This window comes from Salmo salar, chromosome 13, assembly GCF_965601325.2.
Source record: "Salmo salar chromosome 13, fSalSal1, whole genome shotgun sequence".
In the NCBI taxonomy this organism is placed as follows: domain Eukaryota; kingdom Metazoa; phylum Chordata; class Actinopteri; order Salmoniformes; family Salmonidae; genus Salmo; species Salmo salar.
Window position 1 is genome coordinate 87,846,114 of NC_138303.1, and position 26,571 is coordinate 87,872,684.

At 38.8% G+C, this 26,571-nt stretch overlaps 1 protein-coding gene across 1 annotated transcript in view; it reads right to left on the reverse strand.

Moving 5' to 3' along the window:
• Positions 1–1,246: 1,246 nt before the first annotated feature.
• The window catches only part of ophn1 (oligophrenin 1), a 44,428-nt gene continuing 19,103 nt past the window's right edge, over positions 1,247–26,571 (reverse strand). Inside the window, exons 4-23 of the mRNA XM_014137514.3 lie at positions 21,420–21,491; positions 20,024–20,125; positions 19,700–19,810; positions 19,100–19,204; positions 18,835–18,964; positions 17,718–17,818; positions 17,372–17,463; positions 16,528–16,606; positions 16,260–16,293; positions 16,041–16,103; positions 14,936–15,010; positions 12,230–12,314; positions 11,249–11,307; positions 8,479–8,584; positions 7,909–8,068; positions 7,560–7,710; positions 5,870–6,193; positions 5,510–5,657; positions 4,028–4,078; positions 1,247–3,089 (exon numbers count right to left, since the gene is read on the reverse strand). Coding sequence (XP_013992989.2) covers positions 3,035–3,089; positions 4,028–4,078; positions 5,510–5,657; positions 5,870–6,193; positions 7,560–7,710; positions 7,909–8,068; positions 8,479–8,584; positions 11,249–11,307; positions 12,230–12,314; positions 14,936–15,010; positions 16,041–16,103; positions 16,260–16,293; positions 16,528–16,606; positions 17,372–17,463; positions 17,718–17,818; positions 18,835–18,964; positions 19,100–19,204; positions 19,700–19,810; positions 20,024–20,125; positions 21,420–21,491 — 2,103 coding nt within the window. The 3' untranslated portion in view covers positions 1,247–3,034. The remainder of the gene's footprint in view (positions 3,090–4,027; positions 4,079–5,509; positions 5,658–5,869; positions 6,194–7,559; positions 7,711–7,908; positions 8,069–8,478; positions 8,585–11,248; positions 11,308–12,229; positions 12,315–14,935; positions 15,011–16,040; positions 16,104–16,259; positions 16,294–16,527; positions 16,607–17,371; positions 17,464–17,717; positions 17,819–18,834; positions 18,965–19,099; positions 19,205–19,699; positions 19,811–20,023; positions 20,126–21,419; positions 21,492–26,571) is intronic.

The window sequence follows — 26,571 nt, forward strand, 5'->3', positions numbered from 1 at the left end:
AACGTTCTACAGCTGCACCATCGAGAGCATTCTGATCGGGTGCATCACCGCCTGGTATGGCAATTTCGCGGCATCTGACCCTAAGGCGCTACAGAGGGTAGTGCATACGGCCCAATACATTACTGTGGCCAAGCTTCCTGCCATAGAGGACCTATATACTAGGTGGTGTCAGAGGAAGGCCCCCAAAAAATAGTCCAAGACTCAAGTCATAGAGTGTTCTCTCTGCTACTGCACGGCAATCGGTACCGGAGCGTCAAGTCTAGGCCCAAAATGCTCCTTAACAGCTTCTGCCCCCAAGCCATAAGTCTGCTGAATAATTAATCAAATGGCCACCGGAGTATTTACATTGACATCCCCTTTGTTTTTACACTGCTGCTACTCGCTGTTTACTATCCATCTATCTATCTATGCATAGTCACTTTACCCCCACCTACATGTACAAATTACCTCAACTAACGACTCGGTACTGGAACCCCCTGTATATAGCCTTGCTATTGTTATGTAATCTTGTTGTGTTACTTTAGTTTATTTAGCAATGAACTGCATTGTTGGTTAAAGGCTTGTAAGTAAGCATTTCGCGGATAAGGTCTACAGCTGTTGGATTTGGCGCATGTGTGACAAATAACATTTGATTTGACTGCTGCATGTATCATGGCCACTGTTCATCGAAGTCTCCCTTTTCTCAAATTCTGACAATGAAAATCCCTCTTAGAAAAAACCGCATTGGAGTAACTTTATACAGTATTCTCTTGCCCTGCATTTGAGTTATAGTTGTTTTTTTTGTCATGTGGATATGACCACGCTAGTCCCCTTATGCTCAACTAATTAACCATTCTGATCACACTTTTCAATGTTTTTGAGAAAGAGTGGAAAGTTGATTTATTTTACTTTTCATGCTGATACATGGGGCATGTTTCTTGATAAATCAATACAACACTTACACAATGCATACAATGGAAAAATAAAAGCTGACAATTAGTTTAAGACAGGACATTGAAGAGCATATTTGTTTTATACAATCAACATAAAAACATCAATACAGCTGTTGCTGTTAAATATTTTGTTGACAGACAGGATCAAGCAGGTAAGAGAGACAAGACAAGGAATGTTTCTTTGTCCAAATGTTCACAGAAATCAAAATGGGAGTGAAGACAACATTTTAAGATGAGCCAAAAACCTCTGGGAATTCTAATGATGAGCTCTTACCTGCGCTGTCAATCATTCACAAAATATTCTGAGACAGAAATCATTGAAGACAAACTTTTTTAATGCTATACATATTAGCTTTGCATAAACCTCCCTTCACAATATAATGCTTTCTTAAAATTACACAGTATTCTCCATTGTGAGGTTATCTGCAATGGTGCAAGCCACTAACAGGTATAACAGTTGCTAGTACTATGTAGCAATATGGCCCCACACTAGGTACAATGTACAGTAGCTGCCAATGTAATTACCATGTAAATGATGGCCTTAGTGACACTACATACGAAGTAGGACCAAAATAAACAATATTGGAGTGTTGTATGAATGACAGTACCCAAATGGAAACAGAGAGATACCAACAAACGGTAAAAAAAACAAAAACAATTGCAAACATTTGAACTGCTGATCATTCTAATAAACCAGTGGTTATTTGGATTCCACAATCTAAAATAATTTAGTTAAGAGTTCTTAAAGCTGAGCTCCGCATTAGGTGAAACAGCGCCACTGGTCGCCCCAGGCGCATTTGTTACATGTTTTGTTTATGAAGAAGAGGACAGAGGAGCATCCAGCATTGTGGTGAACATTTTTTAAATAAATTGTATTACATACTCTGCTGTTCTATCGCGTGTGCAAGGATGTGCAATGATGTCCTACAAAATAAATAAAACATGTTTGAAGTAACATCTTCGTTGGACGTGGCAGTTTCACCGCTACGTATTCCAGCTTTAAGGGTTCTTAAGAACATGGGAATGATGAAATACATCTAACTAGATCTAACAAAGACACAGCATTCTGTAGTGTGACAGTGTGGATAATTTGTTACTTATCATTGTTGGTATAGTAGGACTAACCTCAAGCTTAACCAAATGTATTATGGTATTCAGCACATCAGAATTTCCGTGGTCTGTTTTCATTCATCAAAGTGCATCATGAACAGGAGTAGATAGCAATGCATATAACTCAACTCAGACTTTCTTAGGACCTGCACCTTTTGTTATCAGTTTTGATTTAAGATGCTAGTTAATAATATTGTGCTACAGCTGAGCAACTTGGGGTGCTTTAATGTCAACCTGGAACAATAGGGTACTACATTATAGAATATGTGAATTCCAAATGGTATCAGGTAGCTACAGTAGCTTTTTTTTTAGCAGTTTGAAATTGAATGTGAAACGTGTCATAATATTGTGTGTCAAATTCCTGGATACTGGAACTAGCCACTTGGACCAGGATTAATTTAGTTAACACATTATATTGGAGTTGATCCCATATAATATCGATCCAGATGCCAAAAGCTAAAAGATGCGGATCAGACGGAGACATGTAAAGGCATCCTATCTAGACCGGAGCTCCTTTATCACAAGTTAAACAACATGTTAATTGGGTCCCTTATAACAACAAGCAGGAGGATATCCACTGACAGGACAAAAGTGCTGTCATTCTGAGAGCATGCCTCCATTCCACAACAGGACAGTGTGTGTCCAGATACTCACTGCAGTTCCACAGGAGTAGAGGCCATGGTAACAGACTAATCAACTTAAATTATAAAGGAAAATAAAGATTGCACTTTGTAATCAAAACCAAAGTAAATCGTTTTTGTAAAATCTATTTAAAGATTTATGGGCCAAATAAGTTCATAAAAGCTGAGCAAGGCCAATTTCAAACAATAACATGCATCTGAAATACAGTTTCAGGTACACGTATGAAGCCAAGCTATTATCTCAACTACCTCTAAATCACCTCTGCAGCATCTCACTCAAACCATTACCCTCCCTCTGTCTGCCTGTTCCCAAAATGGAGGGGGTGGGAGAGAGAAAGAAATTATAGGACATCATACCTCTTCTTTCACATTGAGCAAAGTAGATGCTGGAGGTGAGACCGATGAGCTACATGAGGGAAGCAGAACACATTACACATGAAATATGCAACAATGTCAGATGCAAATACCATTTTAAAAATACATTTGAATTTCTCCAACAGTTACAGTTTGCAAGCACAACTATTGTCTAGATTAACCCGTTAGCTTGAAAGCTTCTACTTCATTATTCTGTATGTGCTTTACCTGTCTGGCTTGTGTATAGACAATTCTTTTATTATGAAATACTCTTAAAATTGATGGAAGTTCATCATTACAGTACATAACAGCATACAATCATTTACTGGATTTGAACCAAACAGTCCATGAGGCTACAAATAATTTGACATTTGAGGTTGGCCTCTATGCTTAATTTGGGACAAAACAACAGCTGTGCAGTCTGTGCCCCTCTTCTTTATTTAGTCTGAAACTCAAGGTGGCTCTGTCAAGGTTTTACTCAGAGTTACCAGGTTACACCTGACACCAGGAAGCCACATAGTCACTGAATGTAACATCAGCTCAACCCCTTGTTTAAAGCTTTTTAGTGGAAAACAATGTAGGTCTGTGGCAGTAAGATTGTTAGTGGGGAGAAAATGTGTGTCTGTGAGAGTTATCACAAGCTTATCACGTCAGTCATACAAGCATGGACATAGTCTGATGATCAAGATTGGTTTCAATATTCACTTGAGCTACTTCAAGACAACATCTCAGCTCCTCTTCAATTCTAAATCGTCAAACAACCTGAGATCAGTGACAGGGACTACTTACATTTTTAAGACCAGGATACTTTCAATAGTTCATCATTAAAGTCAACTGATCGATTTATTTCTCAGCAGTCACAGGGACGCATTACGTTTAAACAACTTGGCTTTGCAGCATGTTGAGGCCTTGCCAACCCTGACTGTATCCACTGCCATCTCATCATCTAACAAAGGGGCGTGTGGAGATAGAGCTTTGTTTTGAACCTACCTTCCAAATTGCCTTGAAGCATTCTCAAAAAACTTGGCTTTGGAAGCAACGCTGGAGAAAGAGAAAGACAGATTCATCCCAGTTCATCCCTGAGACATGTTGGGCTTTACAGCAGACCAAACACTCTTTTGGAGTACAATGACAAAACGTTATGGGCAACATTTTCTGCCCACTAAATAGCCCTGACAATGTGAAAATGGCATGTTACTTAGGATGTTACAAAACAATAATATTTAAAAATAGACAGGAGGGCATGTAATACAAAAGGAGTTTGGCAGCTTGTGATCTCATCTGTTGTGCACACTGTTTACTTGAGATGCACGTACATTATTGCCATTATCTCATTTTAATTAGCTATATTTTTCCTTCTCCTTCCTTTGTACTTTTATTTTATTATGTTATGATGTGAAGCACTTTGTTACTCGTATTGAAAAGCGTTATAAAAAAATGAAGTGCTTATTATTGTAAAAGAGAGCTTTTGAGATGCACCAGAGTGCAAGTATTATGATTAATACTTTTCCATTTTTGCATTTTGTTGGCGTTTAGTGGGCAGAAAAATTCACCCTAAATATACACTGAGTATACTAAACATTGAGAACACCGTACTAATATTGAGCACCCCCCATTTTGCCCTCAGAACAGCTTCAATTGGTTGGGGCATGGACTCTGCAAGGTGTCGAAAGCGTTCCACAGGGATGCTGGCCCATGTTGACTCCAATGCTTCCCACAATTGTGCCAAGTTGGCTGGATGTCCTTTGGGAAGTGGATCATTCTTGATACACATGGGAAACTGTTGAGCGTAAAAAAAACAGCAGCATTGCAGTTCTTGACACAAACTGGTGCACCTGGCACCTACTACCATACCCCGTTCAAAGGCGCTTAAATATTTTGTCTTGCCCATTCACCCTCTGAATGGCACACATACACAATCCATGTCCCAATTGTCTCAAGGCTTAACAATCCTTATTTAGCCAGTCTCCACCCCTTCATCTACACTGATTGAAGTGGATTTAACAAGTGACATCAATAAGGGATCATAGACTAACCGGGTGAATCCAGGTGAAAACTATGTCATGGAATAGCAGGTGTTCTTAATGTTTTGTATACTCAGTGTTATGGCATCGCACTGCATACCCCTTGTAAAACAACAGGAGCAGGCATGTACAGAGTACAAGACTGGTCATTGGGTAGTAGCAAATTGTAGGTTATTTTGTAGCTACAATGTGATAAATTGACACTGAAATCACAGTGGGGAATATCTTAACACACTAGCGAAAGAGTAAAATCTTTGACCTAAATGCAGCCAATGGAATTAGTATGTTGTGAAGGGTTCAAAACACATTTAACAAGACTTACAAGGACTGGAGAAAGACCAAAAGGAAACAAGGCTAAACACATCATTTTGTGATTGTTCTCTTGATTAAGATTTTAATCAGTCTGGATGGAATGTCTGGGTCTGGCTGAGTTCTAAGGTCTACTCACTACGACGCCGGGGTGTCCTCGCTGGGGGTTGCAGTGGGGCTCTTGTGGGGTGCAGGGTATCGGCTAGGGGGGTCAGGGGGTCTGGTTGGAGGTCTGCAGATGGCAGGCTTCTCAGCCGGAGACCTCGTTTTGATCACACCGTCACTTTCTGCAGCAATACAAGGAACGAAAACCTTAGCTTCCATAACAGAACCAAGAGCTAACACAATGAAATCCACTTTCAACCTTCTTTCTCATTGAACATGATATCAGTACCACAGAGCAGCTAGGTACTGTACTGCTGCACTGTTGTTAAGCGGAGTATAAAATGCAGTCTAGAATTCATAGCGTGTTTGTATAGGCCACAGGTTGTTCCGCTACCTTCTCGAATGACCGCAACACTTCGAGGTGGTCTTCTGCCTTGGAAGGACTGCGCTCGGTTCACAGTGACTCCCGTCTCTCCATTGGCTGTTGCATCTGGCCTCTGACCTCCATCCGGTAGCTTAGCAACCAGTTTGGCGACGTCAGAGTCTGAGTGTCTGTCCTGGCGGATGGATGGCCTGGGCAGGAGGGCCTGCCTCTGAGGAGGTTCTCGAGGGAGCCGTGGAGGGGCAGTTATGGGTTTGGTCCTCTGGAGAGGTGTGGGGCTCGTTGGGGTGTCCCCACCAACATCCACCCCCTCTGGTCTGCTACCATTCTGCTCATCTGTGAGACAAACACAGGAACATTTTCAAATCAACATACAAATAGAGTACACATTCAGCCCAGGCATATGCCTGGATTATCTTCTTGTGGTTGGGTTTAGTGCAGAGGTTGTTTTAACTGATTTTGAACTTGATATCATTACTTCTCCTGAGCTCCTACCTATCATGAGTAGTATACTTCTACTTACAGAATGGTATGTCTATACATGTAGTATGAGTGATCGTAGCATATTTTAATAGCATACCTATTAGAAAATGAATAATTAAACCCAATAAAAAAAAATATTAACCATTATAAAAAATAAATGAAAGATTATATGATTTTATTTGTTTATTTGGATCTCATTAGCTTTTGCAGAAACATCTGGTACTTTTCCTAAGGTTCGTAGAGTATTATAAAAGCAAGTCTAATGTTGGCATTTGGGCGGATGCATTTAATAATGGCAGAAAGCACAAAACCTTTACAGTTAAATACATTTATGGATTAATAGTCTGAGCTGGAGAAAAATATGGTTTTAAGGAAAGTGAATTGTGTATAACAATGATCTATTTATCTAGGAGATTAAAAAGTAAACAGGTGACTGGGTTGCACTCTCATCTGGAGTCATGATGTTGGCCAGGTTTCCAGTGGTACCTACACTATTCAAATGCTGCGAGGGATTTAGACAGGTGGTAGTTTGTTGTCAAGCAAATCGGAGCTGGTTATTTAGTGACTCCAAGCAGGAACTCAGAAGAGTGATAAATAAAATACCACACAATGAGGGGAGGACACGCTGCAAGTGTTCCACATCTTTCCATACGACAGTAAAATGAAAGGCATGACTCACACAGACATTTAACCCCAAGTTAAAAGAGATATAAATTACATGATTTAGCCTAAAGCAATAACTTCCATTCAGTGAGCATGGCCTAAGCAAGACCTCCAACTGCCTTTCTTTAAGCGCAGTTAACAAAAACAATTAATGGTTCAACTTGGCTGAGGAGGAGGTCGTAGTAAGCCAACATCTGGATATGCCATTGGCCACTATGCAAAAAAATGTAATGCTTATTGTTTACGAATCAACAAAATGGCTTGATAAAAATGTCCCATCAAAGGGAATGCGATTCATGTAAAGATCAAACATTTAGAAAGAAAAGTAAAAGCACCATTCTATTTTTGCAATTCACAACGAGTACTTAAGATTCACACTTGCAGTAATACTGTGCCCAGAATAAACGTCAGCCACCAACTGTATAAATCACCTTACACATACCAAGTGTACACTGTAATAATCCTAATATAATTATTTGCATTCACAGGACAAGGGATGGTAATGATAATAATGGTGATCATAAGGATGATGATTAAACCAGAGGCTGATAATTACTCTCAGTGTTCTGGAGCTGGCCATAATTAACTGCTGGGTAGACGCGGGGCGTGCGCTTGGAGATGGTGATTGGTTGCCGTTTCCTTGGGGTAATCCTTGGAGGCGGCATGGGTGGGGCTGTGGAACTCTCCTCTGGCGCAGTGTAGAAGATCTGTAATCACCCCAGCACATCCAAAAGGACTTACATTTTATAGACATTCAACTTGAGAACATGCATTTAATAAAATCTAGAATGTAGTGTACCATGGAATACTTGAATGTTTATGATGCCACAGTGCATTAAATAACAATCACATGACTCTTGAGCTCTTTGCAAAGGAGGAAAGGTAATGACATTTTTCAAATTCACCTTGGTGTAGTCCTCGATTAGAATCTCAACAACAATGTTCTGGAACTTTATATCCAACATGGCTGCCACAGTCTCTTCCTCTGCCCTCATCAGGGTGGGGCCAAAGATCACACCCATGTTGGAGGGAGTCATCAGGTTGTCTCCACTGTTGCTGCAGACACTGCCAACAGGAATCCAGACGGGTTCGTAAACAACATGATTCTCTAAAGACATGTCCAACAGGAACAAACACCTCTCAAATAGGGAACAAGTTAATGCCAGTTAATGTCAATTTATAATTGCACAACTACAATTAATGCATTAAATAAAAGTATTATTTTAGGAAGATTGGACCGGTATTTTCCTGTTTAAATTTACATTAACACTATGCATAGATGCATGAGTCTCAGTCAGATACTTTACCCATCTGAACAGATGCCAATTAATCCCTTCACTGATACACATGCAACACCACAAATGCAATTACAAAACAAGAAAAGGCCTAAATAAGCATAACTTGTATAACTTCATCAGTTAGGAGGCACAGAGAGACTGAAGCACAGTGGCATGTCATATCAGGTTAGCTCTTACTTCACCAGGTGTTGGATCAGTAGGCTTAGCATTTCTCGATTCTTCTCTGGGAGTTTGTATGTCAGGGAGTGGATTGCACCCAGTCGATCATCTAGACTATCTGATTCTAAGAAACAAGATTAAAAAAATTTTTTACATGAGCAATAACTGACATATTGTCCATAAGTTAGATTGAGACCTATTATGTTAAGAGCAATGTGAAAGTATTCATTGGTAATTAACACAATCCATATAACACACACACACACACACACACACACACACACAGTACCAGTCAAAAGTTTGAACGCCTACTCATTCAAGTTTTTTTTTTACTATGTTTTGCATTGTAGAATAATAGTGAAGACATGAAAACTATGAAATAACACATATGGAATCATGTAGAAACCAAAAAGTGTTAAACAAATCAAAATCTATTTTATATTTGAGATTCTTCAAATAGCCAACCTTTGCCTTGATGACAGCTTTGCACACACTTGGCATTCTCTCAACCAGCTTCATGAAGTAGTCACCTGGAATGCATTTCAATTAAAAGGTGTGCCTGGTTAAAAGTTAATTTGTGGAATTTCTTTCCTTCTCAATGCATTTGAGCCAATCAGTTGTATTGTGACAAGGAAGTGGGGGTAGTATACAGAAGATACCCCTATTTTGTAAAAGACCAAGTCCATTTTATGGCAAGAACAGCTCAAATAAGCAAAGAGAAATGACAGTCCATCATTCATTTACGACATGAAGGTCAGTCAATACGGAAAATGTCAAGAACTTTGAAAGTTTCTTCAAGAGCAGTCGTAAAAACCATCAAGCGCTATGACGAAACTGGCTCTCACGAGGACCGCCACAGGAAAGGAAGACCCAGAGTTCATTGGAGTTACCAGCCTCAGAAATTGCAACCCAAATAAATTCTTCAGAGTTCAAGTAACAGACAACGCAACATCAACTGTTCAGAGGAGGCTATGTGAATTAGACCTTCATGGTCAAATTGTTGCAAAGAATCATCCACTACTAAAAGGACACCAATAAGAAGAAGAGACTAGCTTGGGCTTGGTCTGGAGTCCAAATTGGAGATTTTTGTTTCAACCGCCGTGTCTTTGTGAGACGCGGTGTGGGTGAATGAATGATCTCTGCATGTGTGGTTCCCACCGTGAAGCATGGAGGAGGTGGTGTTATGGTGTGGGGGTGCTTTGCTGGTGACACTGATTTATTTAGAATTTAAGGCACACTTAACCAGCATGGCTACCACAGCATTCTACAGCGATACGCCATCCCATCTGGTTTGGGCTTAGTGGGACTATCATTTGTTTTTCAACAGGACAATGACCCAACACACCTCCAGGCTGTGTACAGTATGGGCTATTTTACCAAGAAGGAGAGTGATGCATCAGATGACCTGGCCTCCACAATCCCCCGACCTCAACCAAATTGAGATGGTTTTGGATGAGTCGGACCGCAGAGTGAAGGAAAAGCAGCCAACATGTGCTCTGCATATGTGGGAAGTCCTTCAAGATTGTTGGAAAAGCATTCCAGGTGAAGTTGGTTGAGAGAATGCCAAGTGTGTGCAAAGCTGCCATCAATATAAAATATTTGGGTAACACTTTTTTGCTTTATATTCATAGACATTGTGTATGAGAAAGTTCATCAGCAAAGCCTAATCCTCATCCCAGTCAAAATATTTCAGGTGTCCAGTTGCACACCCTCTGCTACATTGTGGTGTAATGTGAACCTCAAAAAGTTAAAAGATAAGCTCCCATGCCCCAGGACACCATCTCAGTTAAGAGGTTTAGAGCTGGTGTATAACATGCTTTTACAATGGTTTTACCATTTAATTATGGCATGTTCAAACACAATATGGAGTTTTTCACACCCACTATGATACTGTGGATCCAGTCTGTGGAGAAACGGACCAAAACAAAATTACGTTAGGAGGCAAGGGACTAGGATCCCCCGCAGGAGAACTGAATAAGATATCCAGAGGTAGGAACTTTAATTGACTGGATCTAATAAAAGAAAATGCCTGATGCTATTATACCCTTTTTCTTTGTTATTGCTTTTTGTCACAGGGAACACACAGATGGTGTGTGTATTTTTATAAAAAAATGTATAAAGAAAAAAATAAATAAATAGGGATTTGACTTTAAATTTACAGTACTGAACAGAGAGAATGTTTTTCTCCCCTTCCCTTTTATAGCTGTAACCCAGCCTGTTGAACTTGAGAGTGAACTCACTCTGATGGAGAACAAATGTACAATTAACTGTAGAAAGAGCACTTGGAAGACATAAAACAAGATGTGGAAGTAAACCACCTGTTGCTCAGCTCCCAAAGCCAACCTTAAAATGTAATTTTACATTTTAGTCATATCCAGAGTGACAGTAGTGAGCGCATACATTTTTATATTTTATTCGTACTGGTCCAGCGTGGTAATCGAACCCACAACCCTGGTGTTGCAAGAGCACTGCTCTACTAACTGTGCTACACATTACCTCTAATGACTTGTACGATACCCAAAAAGTGTTCAACAAAAACATGCCCTCGCATGAGAAGGAAAAGTAAAATGTGCCATGAGACTATCCTAAAGATCTAGAAATCTGTCCTACTACTGTACATGTTCTGATAACAGAAATCCATCAGTTCAGTGGCCTGGTGCAGATTTTCTTTTTAAAGTGTGTAAGCCATGTGCAAATAAAATGTTATCGGATCTTGAAGTGGGTCTGAATAATTGTTTCTCCAAGTCATTGTTGTTTTTACATCAGTAAGTGTGAAAACACATCTTACTTGCTGCTAAGATGAGGTCCCTGTTGAGACCGTAGGTCATCAGAGGCTCTGTTAAACTCCTGTGGATGAACACACACGATCAGGTAAACAAGTACAGTACAAATACTCCAACACTCACATCATACCCTAAAACAGCCTTTTTAATAACTGCTACTGAATTGTTGCTTATGCACTTTCAGCATCAACAAGTGCTACAGTACTCATTCTGAATGAATTTAAGAGTCCACTGACAAAGGTCTCCTTATCAAAATGTTCCTTCCTAGTCTGAAATTAGACTTAACAATGCAGTATTAAGGCATGAGTGACCAAAGGCCTAATGTAAGCCTTCAAGCAGCTGCCTGGCCTCCTCAAAGTGTGGAGACAAAACCTGTGAGTAAATCATTATGAGGGGTATTGGGGGAGGATAAAAACCTGGCCTTGAAGACAAGAGGCCTTGAAGACAAGAGGCCTTGTCACTGAGCACTTTAAACAGCAAACAATTATACTAGGCCCATGGAGCAGAGAGAAACCTCTCATCCTTTGCCAGCATAGATGATTACAACTTTAATATGTAGTATATCTAAATCACAGCACATAACTTATTTCAAAACATGGCATTATATTTTCTCATAAAACAAAGAATACAGTCCGGAAATTGCAGAGCGCTGTTTCTCCCTCTTTAAATGTCTCTAATTTAGAAGCTGAGTGCTAATGGGCATCAAACAAAGCTTGGTCTAACATCGTTCTATAGAACATGTTGTTCCAGAGCAACTGGCTGTTGAATGTCACCTGCTAGATGATTTAAGACAGGGGTGTCAAACTCCTTCCATGGAGGGCCTAGTGTCTGCGGGTTTTTCTTTTCAATTAAGACCTAGACAACCAGCTGAGGGGGAGTTTCCCACTAATTAGTGACCTTAATTAATCAATCAAGTATAGAGGAGCCTGTAAAGGAGCTGCCTATAAAGAATGAGTTTGACAACATTTAACAGGACAGGAACATACCGGAGATAAAACTTCATGGCACTTGTGATGGTTTTAATGTCCCAGTCACTGCTGTGGAAATCCACATCCCCTGGGCATTTCTGGTCTACAGGAAGAGGAGAAAGCCGATTAAAAACAAACAAGAAAACACAATTCTGAAGAGTGACAACAAGTACAGGTTAAACTCAAATAAAGCATACTATTTAATAGCAAATAAACCTGAAACACCTCGCAGCCCTCCCAAAACAAATAAACAGCAAACCAGTTGTAATTTGAAAAAAATAAGGATAAACGCTTTAATTAGAAACACTATTCATACCAATTTTAAACACTTCTACAAAAATCTGAATTAAATAGTTGGACTGATCCTACAGCCTTCTTAGACTCAATAACTTTGAAACAACCATCAGCAGCTAGAAAAAGATCACCCAAGAAGAAATATTAGACACTTAAAACATTAGCGCAGAGGAAAGCACAATGGGCATCTTTCCCATATCATTTTATTTGATATTCTGGGACAAAGTAGTGCCCCTATTTACTCAAATGACAACACACGTCACTCAATTCAGTGCTTCTGAGTTTCATGTATCAAACAGTTATTTCAGTTATATTAAAAAATATGGAGTCCCCATCAGATTACAGACCCATAAATGTAATAAATTGTGACAATAAAATAATAACAATACTCATAAGCAACAGAATGGCAGAAGTATTACCAGACTTGATACATATTAAGCCAACATGGTTTATTAGAAATATACACTTACAAATAAAACATGTGTCAGTATAATACAGTACACTAAAAAACAAGATGTATCAATAATGGCTGTTGATACTGAAAAGGCTTTTCACCGTCGAGTGGCCTTTTCTATTCAAAACTTTGGAAGCCTTCAACTTTCCACCTGAAATAATACATTTCATAAAAATATCCTGTATTGTGGCTTTGCTGGCATGCATCCCACTTTTTTCTCTCTGCTCCATGAGCCCCCCCCCCCAAGAATTACATATTATAAATGACCACTGGGTACGAGTTTGCGATGTCCTCTCCCCCCTCATGTTTGCACTGACAATACATGAAAATAGTCTGGGGATTAGCATGCGCATCTTCCATATGTAACCATTGTTCCTCTTTAGTGCATTTAACAAGTAAAAGCCTTTCGTGACGAGTTGATAGAATCTCAAGATAAAATTAACGTGAAAAAAATGAAATTATGGCAATAGGAAAAATACAATTTAACTTATGATCTACAGCACTCCTTTAAGTGAACCATAAAAAAATGTAAATACTTAGGATATTTAAGTGACAATAAAACAAATCTATTAAGATAACTTTATCCCAGATCTAATTCAGATCTAATTCAATTAAATAATCTCCCCATAAATGTAACAAGTAGAATAAACCTCTTTAGAATGGCATGGCTACCAAAGTTTGTATATTTATTCTCAGTAATACCAATTACCCACCAAAGACATTCTTTAAACAAAAAGTATACTCGGCCATAACAGACTTCATATGGGCAAATAAAACTCTGAATAATTAGGAACGTTTTACATCCCTAAATCGGAGGGTGGTTTTAACCTTCTAGATTTGGAATTGTATCAACTCGTCACCCAAGGCTTTTACTCACGACATATTGTTAAATACACTAAAGAGGAACAATGGTTACATATTGAAGATGCGCATGCTCATCCCGACTACTTGTTAAAAAAAATATATATATATATATATATATATAAAAAAAAGTAAAAAAATGGAAAAAAGTTAAAATATTACCCAAAAAATTAAGCAGAAATGGTAAAAAAAAAAATTTACAGGGGCCCTTGCAAACGTTCTGATTAGTGTTCTTTTTTTTCTTTTCTCAAGGTCACTGGCAAGTTATCTACAGTAGGTGCCGCCAGTTGAAATATCTGACTGTATTGGTGAATTAAAGTATTCATTTACTTTCCGAGTTTGTCTCAGATTATTTTATTTATCTTAAAATGCAAGTAAATATAAAATGCCAGTGTCTTTTGCACTGTTTCCACAACAATAAAACTATTATGGCGGGTTGGATACAAGATTATGATATTGATACAATTTTATGATAAATTAAGCCTTTGCAGTAGCACAGTGACATCTAGTTTAATATTGGGAAAAATAAATGTTATATCCGGTCACAGTCATCTGCTTTAGGGGCAAGGGAATTACATAAACTACTTCATAAATATACATTTGGTGCTTTTTAATATTGCTTCAAAATCTGCTGTGTGTTTGCCTGGCTACCCAAAATACTTGCTCCGCCCAAACGCTACGCCACACCCACGGACATTACTTTGTTCTCCGCAATGAGTCTGGATCTGTGTAGCTCCCTGACGACTTCTAGAATGCAAACGCATTCTAACCGTTCTGATTGGTCCAAGAAAAACTGCTGAGTTGGGCCAGAGTCAGAACACACATGGGTAAAGCAGCTTTTTAAAAATGTGTCATTGGCTTTGATACTATGATTAGTTAGAAATGATCCAATCACTGAGGTCTTAATTTTGCACAACAACTGTCTCAACCATCTAAAAAAAAGCAGAATAATTCAGTTTGAGTTCTCAGGCGTGCCAGTAAAACAGGGAAATGTAACAGTTTAATCTCTGTACTGTGCTTCAAACAGCCCCTCTGCATGAAACATTCTTCAATCCCATCTATCTATCTATCGAGAGAGCGAGAGCGAGAACATGTTGACTAGGTAATTTCCTCACCAAAGAAAGCATTTAAAAGCTTCTGCACTTGGATGTTACTGCCAACAGTTCTGTATACTCCTTCTTGTGTGAGTCCTGTAAAAGAGAGAAGGAGAGAGTGGGTGGGGTTTAGGTAAAAGGAAAGAAAAGGGGGAGTTTCCTCCAGAGAAATTCAGAGCAGTGGAAATGTACAGGCTGTTCCTCAGTGCAGGCCTGTATCAACTGGAGTGAAAATAGGGACGTAGCAGACAACGCCTTCACAACGTTAGCCTACTTCCCAGCCTCTTCCAAATGAATGATTTGCTTCACTGCTCCAGTGGATGGCTGGAGTTTATGTTATCATACGAGGCCTGTATATCTTACCGGTTGTGAAAGATAAGAGGATAATTTAATGTATGTATAATGTATGCCATTTAGCAGACGCTTTTATCTAAAGAGACTTACAGTCATGCGTTAATACATTTAATGCAATCTTGGCCCTGGGAATCGAACCCGCAATCCTGGCTTTGCAAGCGCCATGCTCAACCAACTAAACCATACAGGACCATAGTGCTGGTGCCTCACCAAACTCGTAAATAAATTGGACGAGTGAATTAGGGAGGGCTGAAGTGAGAAGCCCCATGGAATCTAAAGAATTTGAGCAGCTTGAGAGATAGCAGTTGAATGTGCCCACACATTTAACAGTTTTCTGATGCCACATGGTAATATACTCTCTCTGGAGTAATACATTTGTTGCCTACATAGTGGTATGATTCTTAAAAAGCTATGTATAGTACTGGTGCGTTATTAGTTATATTGCTGTAAACAAAGTAAAACAGCAAATGTAGTATGGACTGAAGTGCTCTACTATAAGGACATTTATTGTGGTGAGCTAAATGGTAAAGTTAAGCTTCCTGACTGGACGTCATAATGCAGCCGTTGTGTTTTTATTTACTGCTGGCCTTTGGTGAGAAAGATCATTTAGGATAGCAGTGAGGCTTTAGAGTCCCTCATTTCAAACACAACTCATCTCTGCCCTCTAACGGGCAATATGGAAAACTGACTTGACTATGACGAAACTGGCATGAAATCTGATAGGCGGCATACAAAACGCATGGTATGGACTAGAACTTTCTGGTTACTTTACCTTTAGTTTCAACGAAGTTAATGCATTTTCTTACAAACTTGAATCCAACTTCATTCAATTCCACTGTGGAAGACAAGTAACATTTAACAGATTTCACAAGCAGTGGAATGACAAACAAATGTGTCTTTATGGATGTTCAGTGAGGTTAATACGGTTTAATTTACTATATTATACTGCAGTAAAAAACAACAAATAATGAACATTGGTAATGGTACATACTTTCAGCTTGTTTGTGAATTGGGGAATGATAAATCTGGAATGAAAGGACAATGTAAAACACCAAAAACAAATATCTCTGGAGCTTTCTGTGGCCATCATAAAAATAACCCTGAATATATGATATTATTATAAAGATACGACTTTCATTATCATATTTCATTACCAAAGAAAAACAGCAAGATTAGGAATATAAAACACAATGCCTTTACAGTACAGAATAACATTTGGACCAAGGGGGCTGTATGGACCCTCCAGTAAAGAAACTCACAGGCTCTTTTCCATCCATGGCCTCCATCCATAACTTCCTGTTGGCCTCTGAAACAGCCTGGAGAGTGACAGGTATGTTTCTATGGTGATAGGAACAAGTGTCACAGTTAGTGCATAGCATGTTTGACTAATATATATATATTTTTTAATTGGCTGGTGTCTGAGCTCCCTTTTTTAGTTTAGTTTATTAAATCGACCATTAAAAAAACAAGCACACATAAAATGTGAAAAAGCCTTACATGCACATTAGTAAAATCATCAAAGATATCACAATAAAGTCTGAGACTTATTTCCATTGTGGTCCCTCTGTCTGATAAAAAATACACCTTATGGAATAGCGTGGACTGTGAAGTAACAAACATAGGCACAGACACATGCATGCACACACGATAACATACACACTATGCACACGTACACATGGATTTTTCATTGTAGATATGTGGTAGTGGAGAATGGGCCTGGGGGCACACAATGTGTTGTGAATTCTGTGAATGCCTTGGCAGCAGCTAATGTGGATCCATAATAAATACAATGAAATGTTAGTGTACGGCTTGCGTCCCTCTGCTGTAAATATTGTAAAGAATGCCTTGCTTGTATAAATATGAGTTCATGGTGTTCCCTTCCCCTGAAATCACTGAGTTTGCCATCTACTTCCAGCAGGAAGTAGGCACCTGCTGCCAACTGATTGTGTGGGCTATCATCCACTCTGTACATACACACACTCAGCGTCCTTGTAGACCACCTGTTCACCTCACTGCTCAAAATTGTTTATACCACAAGGCATGTATGATCTTATACGAAATTTACCTCATCTCGAAGTCTCAAAGTGGCTTGTTTGTACTAACCTCTCGTAAGTTTCGATATCAAAGCAGAAGCGCTTGTCTATGGACTCGGTCTTTCGGCGGAAGCAGGATTTAAGCTTCAGCTCTGTGGGGCCCTGGAAGAAAGCATCACAGTGTGTGGGTAAAAGGAAGGTGGAGAGGCCTAGAGAGATAATCTCTACATTACAGCTTTGGAGAAAGTAAAAAAAAAACAACAAAAAAAAATACAAAAAGAACAAAAATAAAAATAAAAAAACAATCATTATATGAGCACATATGCATTTGAATAATTTCATTGACTTATATCAGAGATGAACAAATAGTTGTTCAAGTGTCTAATGAAGATTCTATGACCAATTTTATGACCTACCTGTTTGGTTGCGGGTTTTGGTTCAGCAGGGACCATGACAAACAGCTTGCTGTCTTTGTGATACTTGCAGTAGTACTTCACCCATGACACACCCAAGGCCCCTGGGAGAGCAGGGTGATAGGATATCATGTCAGGGCTCATTCAATACAACATGTTGAGAGGAATATAGCAGGTTCGTTCCACCAATTAGGTGCCTTTTGAGAAGTGTAACTTGGTTGAAATTCACTTTTGATTTCACCTAATTTTAACATTGTCATAAAGAGCGCATGGTAAACCTAAAAAAAACGACTTTCCAATCTCAAGATATAATAAGTGCCTATATAGAGCCAAATAAAGTAATAGGTTGACCGTAACAGGGTTGATGATAAATAAATCCCCTTGTGAAAGGGGGAATGGAAGCTTATTGTGTGCAACAGGGAGAGGCAAATGAATGAAACATTTTTTTTTTAACATGAACTTGATAGATGGGCAAGAATTGATTTATCTATGGGTAACAGGGTTGACGTGTTTATGCTCGACCTGCTCAGTTTTCCACCATAAAAATGCCCAAAAAGTATAGAACCAGCTCACCTGCTTTTACGTTATGATTTGACTATTAGATGTTCAATGTTTTTTTGTTTTCTTTATGGAATAGTTTCACCTTATTAAAACGAGAGTTCAGTTCAAGTACCAGGGTTGACCTTAAAAATGAGGGACAGACAAATGAATCACTAACCACCTGAAATAAATAATATTCAGAAATTACTTTTTCAAAGGAACAAAATAATATTCCCGAAATTATTTTTTCAAAGGAACAAAATAATTAGGTCTTTACAATGATTGTGAAAGTTGGAGAAATGTAGGGATTAAGTGAGTTAAAATCTTTCTAGAAGTGACATAGGGTTGATGAGGGACATGTCAAAATGCTGAATTTTGGCACTTTAGCAAGCCTTTATTAATATAAAAAATCTGATTGCTTGAATTTTCCATGTGGTCTATATTAAAGAGCACTTAATTTAATATAACAGGCTTTTAAAATTCAATATTGGTGCACAATTTCTACTTAAAATATCAAAGGGCACTCATTTTGTGGGAAGACACAGCAGGTTTACGAACAAACTGTAACATGAATACGTACACTTCTCCTGAGAGTACAGGTAGCCCTCAATGGTTGGCTGGCCGTGCATTTTGCCGATCTGGGTTGGATGCTTCATTCTCTTCATCAGCTCCTCCATCTCCTCACGAGTGCTCTCAAAGTGGTTCCGCGTCTGCAGATAACAGCAAAACAGTCCATGTTGGATGGTTATAAGAAAGCCCTATTACAGCTTCCTGAAGTCCTAACCAGACCAATCACCACCATCATTAGGCATCATTGAGTCTCATTATCATCGGTAGCTACTCACATTCTGCAAGCTGAGCTGCAGCTCCTGCTTATAGGGCATGAAGTCCTGAGTCATCTCCACCGTCAGGTTGTTGAGTGTTAGGATACTGTGAAGAAATGCCAGCACCTGTCCATTGAAAACACAACATATAATTATATTGATAATCATTCAGAAAATGGTCCTGTCACTATATTCTTCTAATGGGCAAATGTATTTCATAATACTTAATGAAGTGAAGTGTAAGAGTTCACCTCCATACCTGCCTTGAGTACCAGATTTCTAAGCTCTCACAGCTGTTCAAAGGCTGTTCTTAACACTCACTCATAATGTACTCTAACACTAACCTATTTCTACTCTAGCATTTAGGCCCAATGAGAAATCAATGCAATTGTGAGTAATTGTTTCCTAGTGCCATGCTAGACTTGCCTTCCTTAATATGCAGGTGTTCAGAGGTAACTATAGTTAGTTCAGGATGAGGGCTATTGATCCACTGTGGCCGTATCATATAATAGGTTACACAGGCAGCATCTATAGCCTTGTGTATGTGTATGTATGGATAGCCATGCAGCAACACAGGGAGGCATAAACAGGAAGTGTGGGAGACAAGAAGAAAGCACTTACAGGCTCCACCACATCAAACTTCTTTCGGTCCTGCACCTGCTGGATCTGGTACACATACTCCACTGACGACTCATAGAAGTTCAGCCTCTCTTTGTCCAGCAGCTCGTCAGCCTGTGGAGGAATCAAATGGTGATTACAAAAGCAGCTTATTTCCAATTAGTCTTAGCTCAATTAGTCTTAGCTCATCTTTAAGCCATTGAGCTAGTTGAGTTATCCAATTATGGAGCATTAATATACAATAAAGACATTTTACAAACAAAACTTTGTAAAATAAAATCCATTGAACTCTTTACAGGAAGCCTATGTTAAGGGATTTCCACCAACCTCCTGCAGCTGAGTTTCCTTCTTCTTAGCAGACAAATTCAGATGTTTATCTAACTGATAGTAATATTTTTCGCTCTCTTTCTCAAACTTCTTCCTTCTTTCCTAAAAGAACGAAGTTAATTCAATTACACCATAATTCAACAAAACATTTACAATCTTTTTTTCAGCGTGAGACTTCATCATGAGTCAAGAAGAATAATAGCAAGATCTTAATCACAACAGTTTGTACATGCACATGTTGCTCCACACAGCCATAACTGGCCTTGATCTGTTGAGATCAGAGTTTCCCCAACCCCCTCCTGGGGGACCACAAAACAGTCCACATTTTTGTTCTAGCCTTGCACATCTGATTCAACTACTCAAGGGCTTGGTTATTACTTGAATCAGGTGTGTTAGTGCAGGGCTATAACAAAACTGGACTGTCTGGGAGGTCACCCAGGACAGAGTTGGGGAACACTGGTGTACATAGTCCTGCCAACACATTTGGAAGGCCTAGCATTTGTTTAAGATCATGTCTCAGCTGAGGTCATCTGTAGTTGATTACAGACGCCAAAGCACTCTAGTCCACAACCCATTTTGGACTCAGACACAGCTGCCTTGGCAGAGAGGACAGAGGCACACAAAGGGTGAGTTGGAGAAAGAGACGCTAACACTTTTTGAAAGCAAATTCCATGTTTTTAGTACAAACGCTGAGCCTAATACAATATGTACTAGAAAGATCTCAAATCAATTGTAGTCAAAAGTAGGTCAACAGACCAAGGGTATGTGAAAAATGGATATCCAGTCCAGAACCACTAGGCAGCTCCAGTTTTCCATTGGCAGCTTTCAAAAACTCAGTTGATTTATTTAGCGATTATACATTTTCCACATGTATACTGTGCAGTACAACACTAGCGGTGTTACTACACCCCATCTGACAGTCAATCTAAAAAGGCACAATTCAGTCAACCTGCATTGCAGCATAAGCAATCATAGAACTAGTACATTTGAATAGTCTTTGCAATGGTAAAAAAGTTTAACGTTGATCAACTGGGGCAGTTTATGGGGGCACTGGGTAAGTATACTAAAGAGATACATTTAGTTTGACTGAAAGCCTTGCTGAATAAGGTTGGTGTCATGGTGAGTTTCCAGCTAAATTTTCACAGCAAGCAAATCTGTAGGAGGGTGCCATCTCAGCGACACATGAGAGTGGTTTATATGTACTGCCAAAACTCAGATCCTCTTTTCTCCCATCATGTGCACACACTTGTTAGAAGGAAAGAGTGCTGCTTCAGCTCATGAATGTCTAATAGAAAGTGAGTATACTCAACAATCCAATAACCCATAATTGTAAAATGTACATACTGAAGTATCCATCACCCTAAATAAATGAATAAAAAGCTCTATATGAACTCACTTTTGTCACTCCTATTTGCTCCTTGCGAAACTTCTCCAGTGGCTTGATAAGCAGATCACAAGCATTCTGAACCTGAACCAGGAAGAAAAAAAAAAATACATTGCATGACATATTTACAGTGCCGTCCGTAATTATTGGGAAAGTGATGCATTGCTTTATTCTTTCGGCTCTATACTCCAAAACTTTGTATTTGAAATCAAACAATGACTATGGAGGTTAAACTGGAGACTGTCAGCTTTAATTTGAGGGTATTTCCATCCATATCGGAGAACCGTTTAGACATTTCAGGGCACCAAAAATATTGGGACAAATTCACTTGTGTATTAAAGTTGTGGAACGTTTAGTATTTGGTCCCATATTCCTAGCATGCAATGATTACACCAAGCTTGTGACTACAAACTTGTTGGATGCATTTGCGTTTCAGATTATTTTGTTCCCAATAAAATTAAATGGTAAATAATGTAGTGTCATTTTGGAGTCACTTATTGTAAATAAAACACTTCTACATTAATGTGGATTCTACCATGATTACGGATAGTCCTGAATGTATCGTGAATGAGTGAAAAAGTTAGACGCACAAATATCATACCCAAAACATGCTAACCTCTCACCTTTACAATAAGAGGGGTATGATATTTGTGCGTCTAACTAACTCACTCACGATACATTCAGGACTATCCGTAATCATGGTAGCATGCATATTAATGTAGAAGTATTTAGAAACATATTGTTATTTACAATAAAATGGACTCAATATAACACAATACATTATTTAGCATTCATTTATATTGGTCACAAAATAATCTGAAACACAACAAAATCAAAAAGCAAATGCAGCCAACAAGTTTGATGTAATCATTGCGTGCTAGGAATATGGAACCAAATACTAAACTTTTGAACATTTTATTACACATAAGTGAATTTGTCCCATTACTTTTGCTCCCCTAAAATGGGGGGGATGGGACTATGTACAAAAAGTGCTATAATTTCTAAACGGTTCACCCGATATAGATGAAAATAACTAAAATTAAAAGCTGACAGTCCACACTAACTTCATAGTCATTGTATAATTTCAAATACAAAAGTGCAGGAGTACAGAGCTAAAATAATTTAAAAAATGCTTCACTGTCCCAATAATTACGGAGGGCACTGTATGTTCTGGCTGAAAAGATTTGGGATGAGCCCTCGGATCCTCAAAAAGTTCTACAGCTGCAACATCGAGAGCATCTTGACTGGCTGTATTATCACTTTGCATGGCAAATGCACCGCTCTCTACCACAATTGGCAAACTGTCTAAACTGGTTTTTGCTTTGTCATTATGGGGTATTGTGTGTAGATTTAAGATGTATTTGTTTTATTTAATCCATTTTAGAATAAGGCTGTAACGTAACACAATGTGGAAATAGGAAAGGGGGGGGGGGGGGGGGGGGGTCTTAATACTTTCCGAATGCACTGTACACACACACACACACACACTACACTGACACAAAACCCACACACAATGACAACACACAGTTTTACACATCATATCCTGCTGCTACTCTGTTCTTTATTTTAGTCCTATTATCCATCCTGATGCCTAGTCACTTTAGCCTGCCTTCATGTACATATCTTCCTCAAACACCTCGTACCCCTGCACATTGATCTGGTACTATGTATAATGTAGTGTCATTTTGGAGTCACTTATTGTAAATAAAACACTTCTACATTAATGTGTATTTTACGCCTATTTAATTTTTTACAAAATGTTTAACTCCGCATTGCTAAAATGTACACCCGTTGTATTCAGTGCATGTTACAAATACAATTTTATTTGACCATTTGGCAAAAACTTTCATGCATTACATTAAACACACAAGGTGAGTTATGATAAGAATGCGTGAAAAGGGGAAACCAGCAACTATAAGCCTAGAAATCAAACAAATAAACAGCGAGATCTCTTGCACTCCAGCAGGTGTTGCTCTTCTTCCCCTCAAAAAGAGCATCAGCTGTGTTTAAAAACATTCTTAAAGCATCCAGAAAGCCTAGTATAATAGGATCTGCTGCTTTTCACTGCACGCTGATAATGCAGTGTCACGACATAATGACTTCTAAAGCACAAAGCCACAGACTAGAGTTCATTCCAGGGACCAGATCTTCACTACTTTTTAATCTGGATCAGAATGATCCAGATTCTGTAATCCTCTTTTTTGCAATTCAGGATCAGATCAATTTGGCCGTTAAGTAATTTATGATTATTTATTTTTGTATTATTTTTTTTTTAATGAATAATCATAATAATATAATAATAATAATTATTATTATTATTATTATTATTCGGAGAGGATCATTCTGATTGAGATATCAAGATCACAGAATCCAGATTTTCAGTGCTTTGAAAAGTCCTACACCTTGCCATAGTGAACAGGTTGTGGTACTTCTGGACTATTTGCATTGTGTGTCCCTCCCCCCAACCCCTCTTTTACACTGCTGCTACTCTGTTTATCATGTATGCAGTCACTTTAACCATACATTCATGTACATACTACCTTAATTAGCCTGAGTAACCCGTGCCCCCGCACATTGGCTACCCGGGCTGTCTGCATTGTGTCCCGCCACCCACCAACCCCTCTTTTACGCTGCTACTACTACTACTACTCTGTTTAGCATATATGCATAGTCACTTTAACCACACCTACATACTACCTTAATTAGCCCGACTAAGTGGTGCCTGTATATAGCCTCGCTACTGTTATTTCACTGTTATTTTTTAAAATAATTTAAAATCTCTTTATTTATCTATTGTTCACCTAACACCTATTTTTTACTTTAAATTTGTACCGTTGGTTAGGGCCTGTCGGTAAGCATTTCACTGTAAGGTCTGCTGTATTTGGCACACGTGACATTAATTTATTTATTTTTTAAATTAAAAATGGTTTTGATAGGAAAACAGGAGTAACCTACATGAAAAAAAAGGTACATACAGTGCATTCGGACAGTATTCAGACCTAGACTTTTTCCACATTTTGTTACGTTACAGCCTTACTCTAAAATTGATTAAGTTGTTATTTTTTCCTCATCAATCTACACACAAAACCGCATAAGGACAAAGCGAAAACAGTTAAGAAATGTTATAACAAATGTATATATATAAAAAAAAGGTACGTAAATCTCACAATTTACATAAGTATTCAGACCCTTTACTCAGTACTTAGTTGAAGCATCTTTGGCAGAGTTCACAGCCGAGTCTTTTTGGATCTGACGCGACAAGCTTGACAAAGCCGGTATTCCTTTCTCCCATTCTTCTCTGCAGATCCTCTCAAGCGCTGTCAGGTCGGATGGGGAGCGTCACTGCACAGCTATTTTCAGGTCTCTCCAGAGATGTACAATCAGATTCAAGTATGGGCTCTGGCTGGGCCACTCAAGGACATTCAGAAACTGGCTGTGTGCTTAGGGTCGTTGTCCTGTTGGATGGTGAAATGTCGCCCCAGTCTGAGGACCTGAGAGCTCTGGAGGAAGTTATCACTGTACTTTGAGCCGTTCATCTTTTCGCATGGCTTGGTTTTTGCTCTGATATGCACTGTTAACTGTGGGACCTCGTATAGACATGTGCGTGACCTTTCAAATCATGTCCAATCAATTACATTTACCACAGGTGGACTCCAAACAAGTTGTAGAAACAAAGAATGATCAATGGAAACAGGATGAACCTGAACTCAATTTCAAGTCTCATAGCAAAGGGTCTGAATGCTTATTTACATAAGGTATGTTTATTTGTAATAAATCTGCACAAAAGTCTAAAAACATTTTTTTTTTGCTTTGTCCTTATGGGGTACTGTGTGTAGATGGAGGAAAATGTTTTGTTTAATACATTTTAGAGTAAGGCTGTAAAGCCTTATTCTAAAATGTGGAAAAAATTAAGGGTCCGAATACTTTATGAATGCACTGTAGATGAAAATAGAACCTGCCTGCATATCACTTATAAATAAGTAGATGCATCTATTTGACACTTCTCAATATAACAACTGCACACATACCAACAGACCAGTCAAAAGTTTGGACAACTACTCATGCAAAGGTTTTTCTTTATTTTTACAATTTTCTACATTGTAAAATATTAGTGAAGACATAAATTAATGAAATAACACACATTGAATCATTTAGTAACCCCCCCCAAAAAGTGTTAAATCAAAATATATTTTATATGAGATTCTTCAAAGAGCCACCCTTTGCCTTGATGACAGCCTTGCACCCTCTCAACCAGCTTCATGAGGTAGTCACCTGGAATGCATTTCAACCAACAGGTGTGCTTTGTTATAAGTGCATTTGTGGAATTTCTTTCCTTCTCAATGTGTTTGAGCCAATCAGTTGTTGTGTTGTGAGAATGTAGGGGTAGTATACAGAAGATAACCCTATTTGGTAAAAGACCAAGTCCATATTATGGCAAGAACAGCTCAAATAAGCAAAGAGAAAACGACAGTCTATCATTACTTTAAGACATGAAGGTCAGTCAATCTGGAAAATGTCAAGAACTTTGAAAGTTTCTTCAAGTGCAGTCGCAAAAAACATCAAGCGCTATGATGAAACTGGCTCTCATGAGGACCGCCACAGGAAAGGAAGATCCAGAGTTACCTCTGCTGCAGAAGATAAGTTCCTTAGAGTTAACTTCACCTCAGATTGCAGCCCAAATAAAAACTTCAGAGTTCATGTAACAGGACATCAACATCAACTGTTCAGAGTAGACTGTGTGAATCAGGCCTTCATGGTTGAATTGCTGCAAAGAAACCACTACTAAATGATGCCAATAAGAACAAGAGAAACATGAGCAATGGACATTAGACCGGTGGAAACCTGAGCTTTGGTCTGATGAGTCCCAATTTGAGATTTTTGGTTCCAACCAGTGTCTTTGAGACGCAGAGTAGGTGAAGAGATGATCTCCGCATGTGTGGTTCCCACCGTGAAGCATGGAGGTAGTGGTGTGATGGTGCATTGCTGGTGACACTGTCAGTGATTTAATTTAGAATTCAAGGCACACTTAACCAGCATGGCTACCACAGCGATACGCCATCCCATCTGGTTTGCGCTTAGTGGGACTATCATTTGTTTTTCAACAGGACAATGACCCAACACGCCACCAGGCTGTGTAAGGGGTATTTGACCAAGAAGGAGAGTG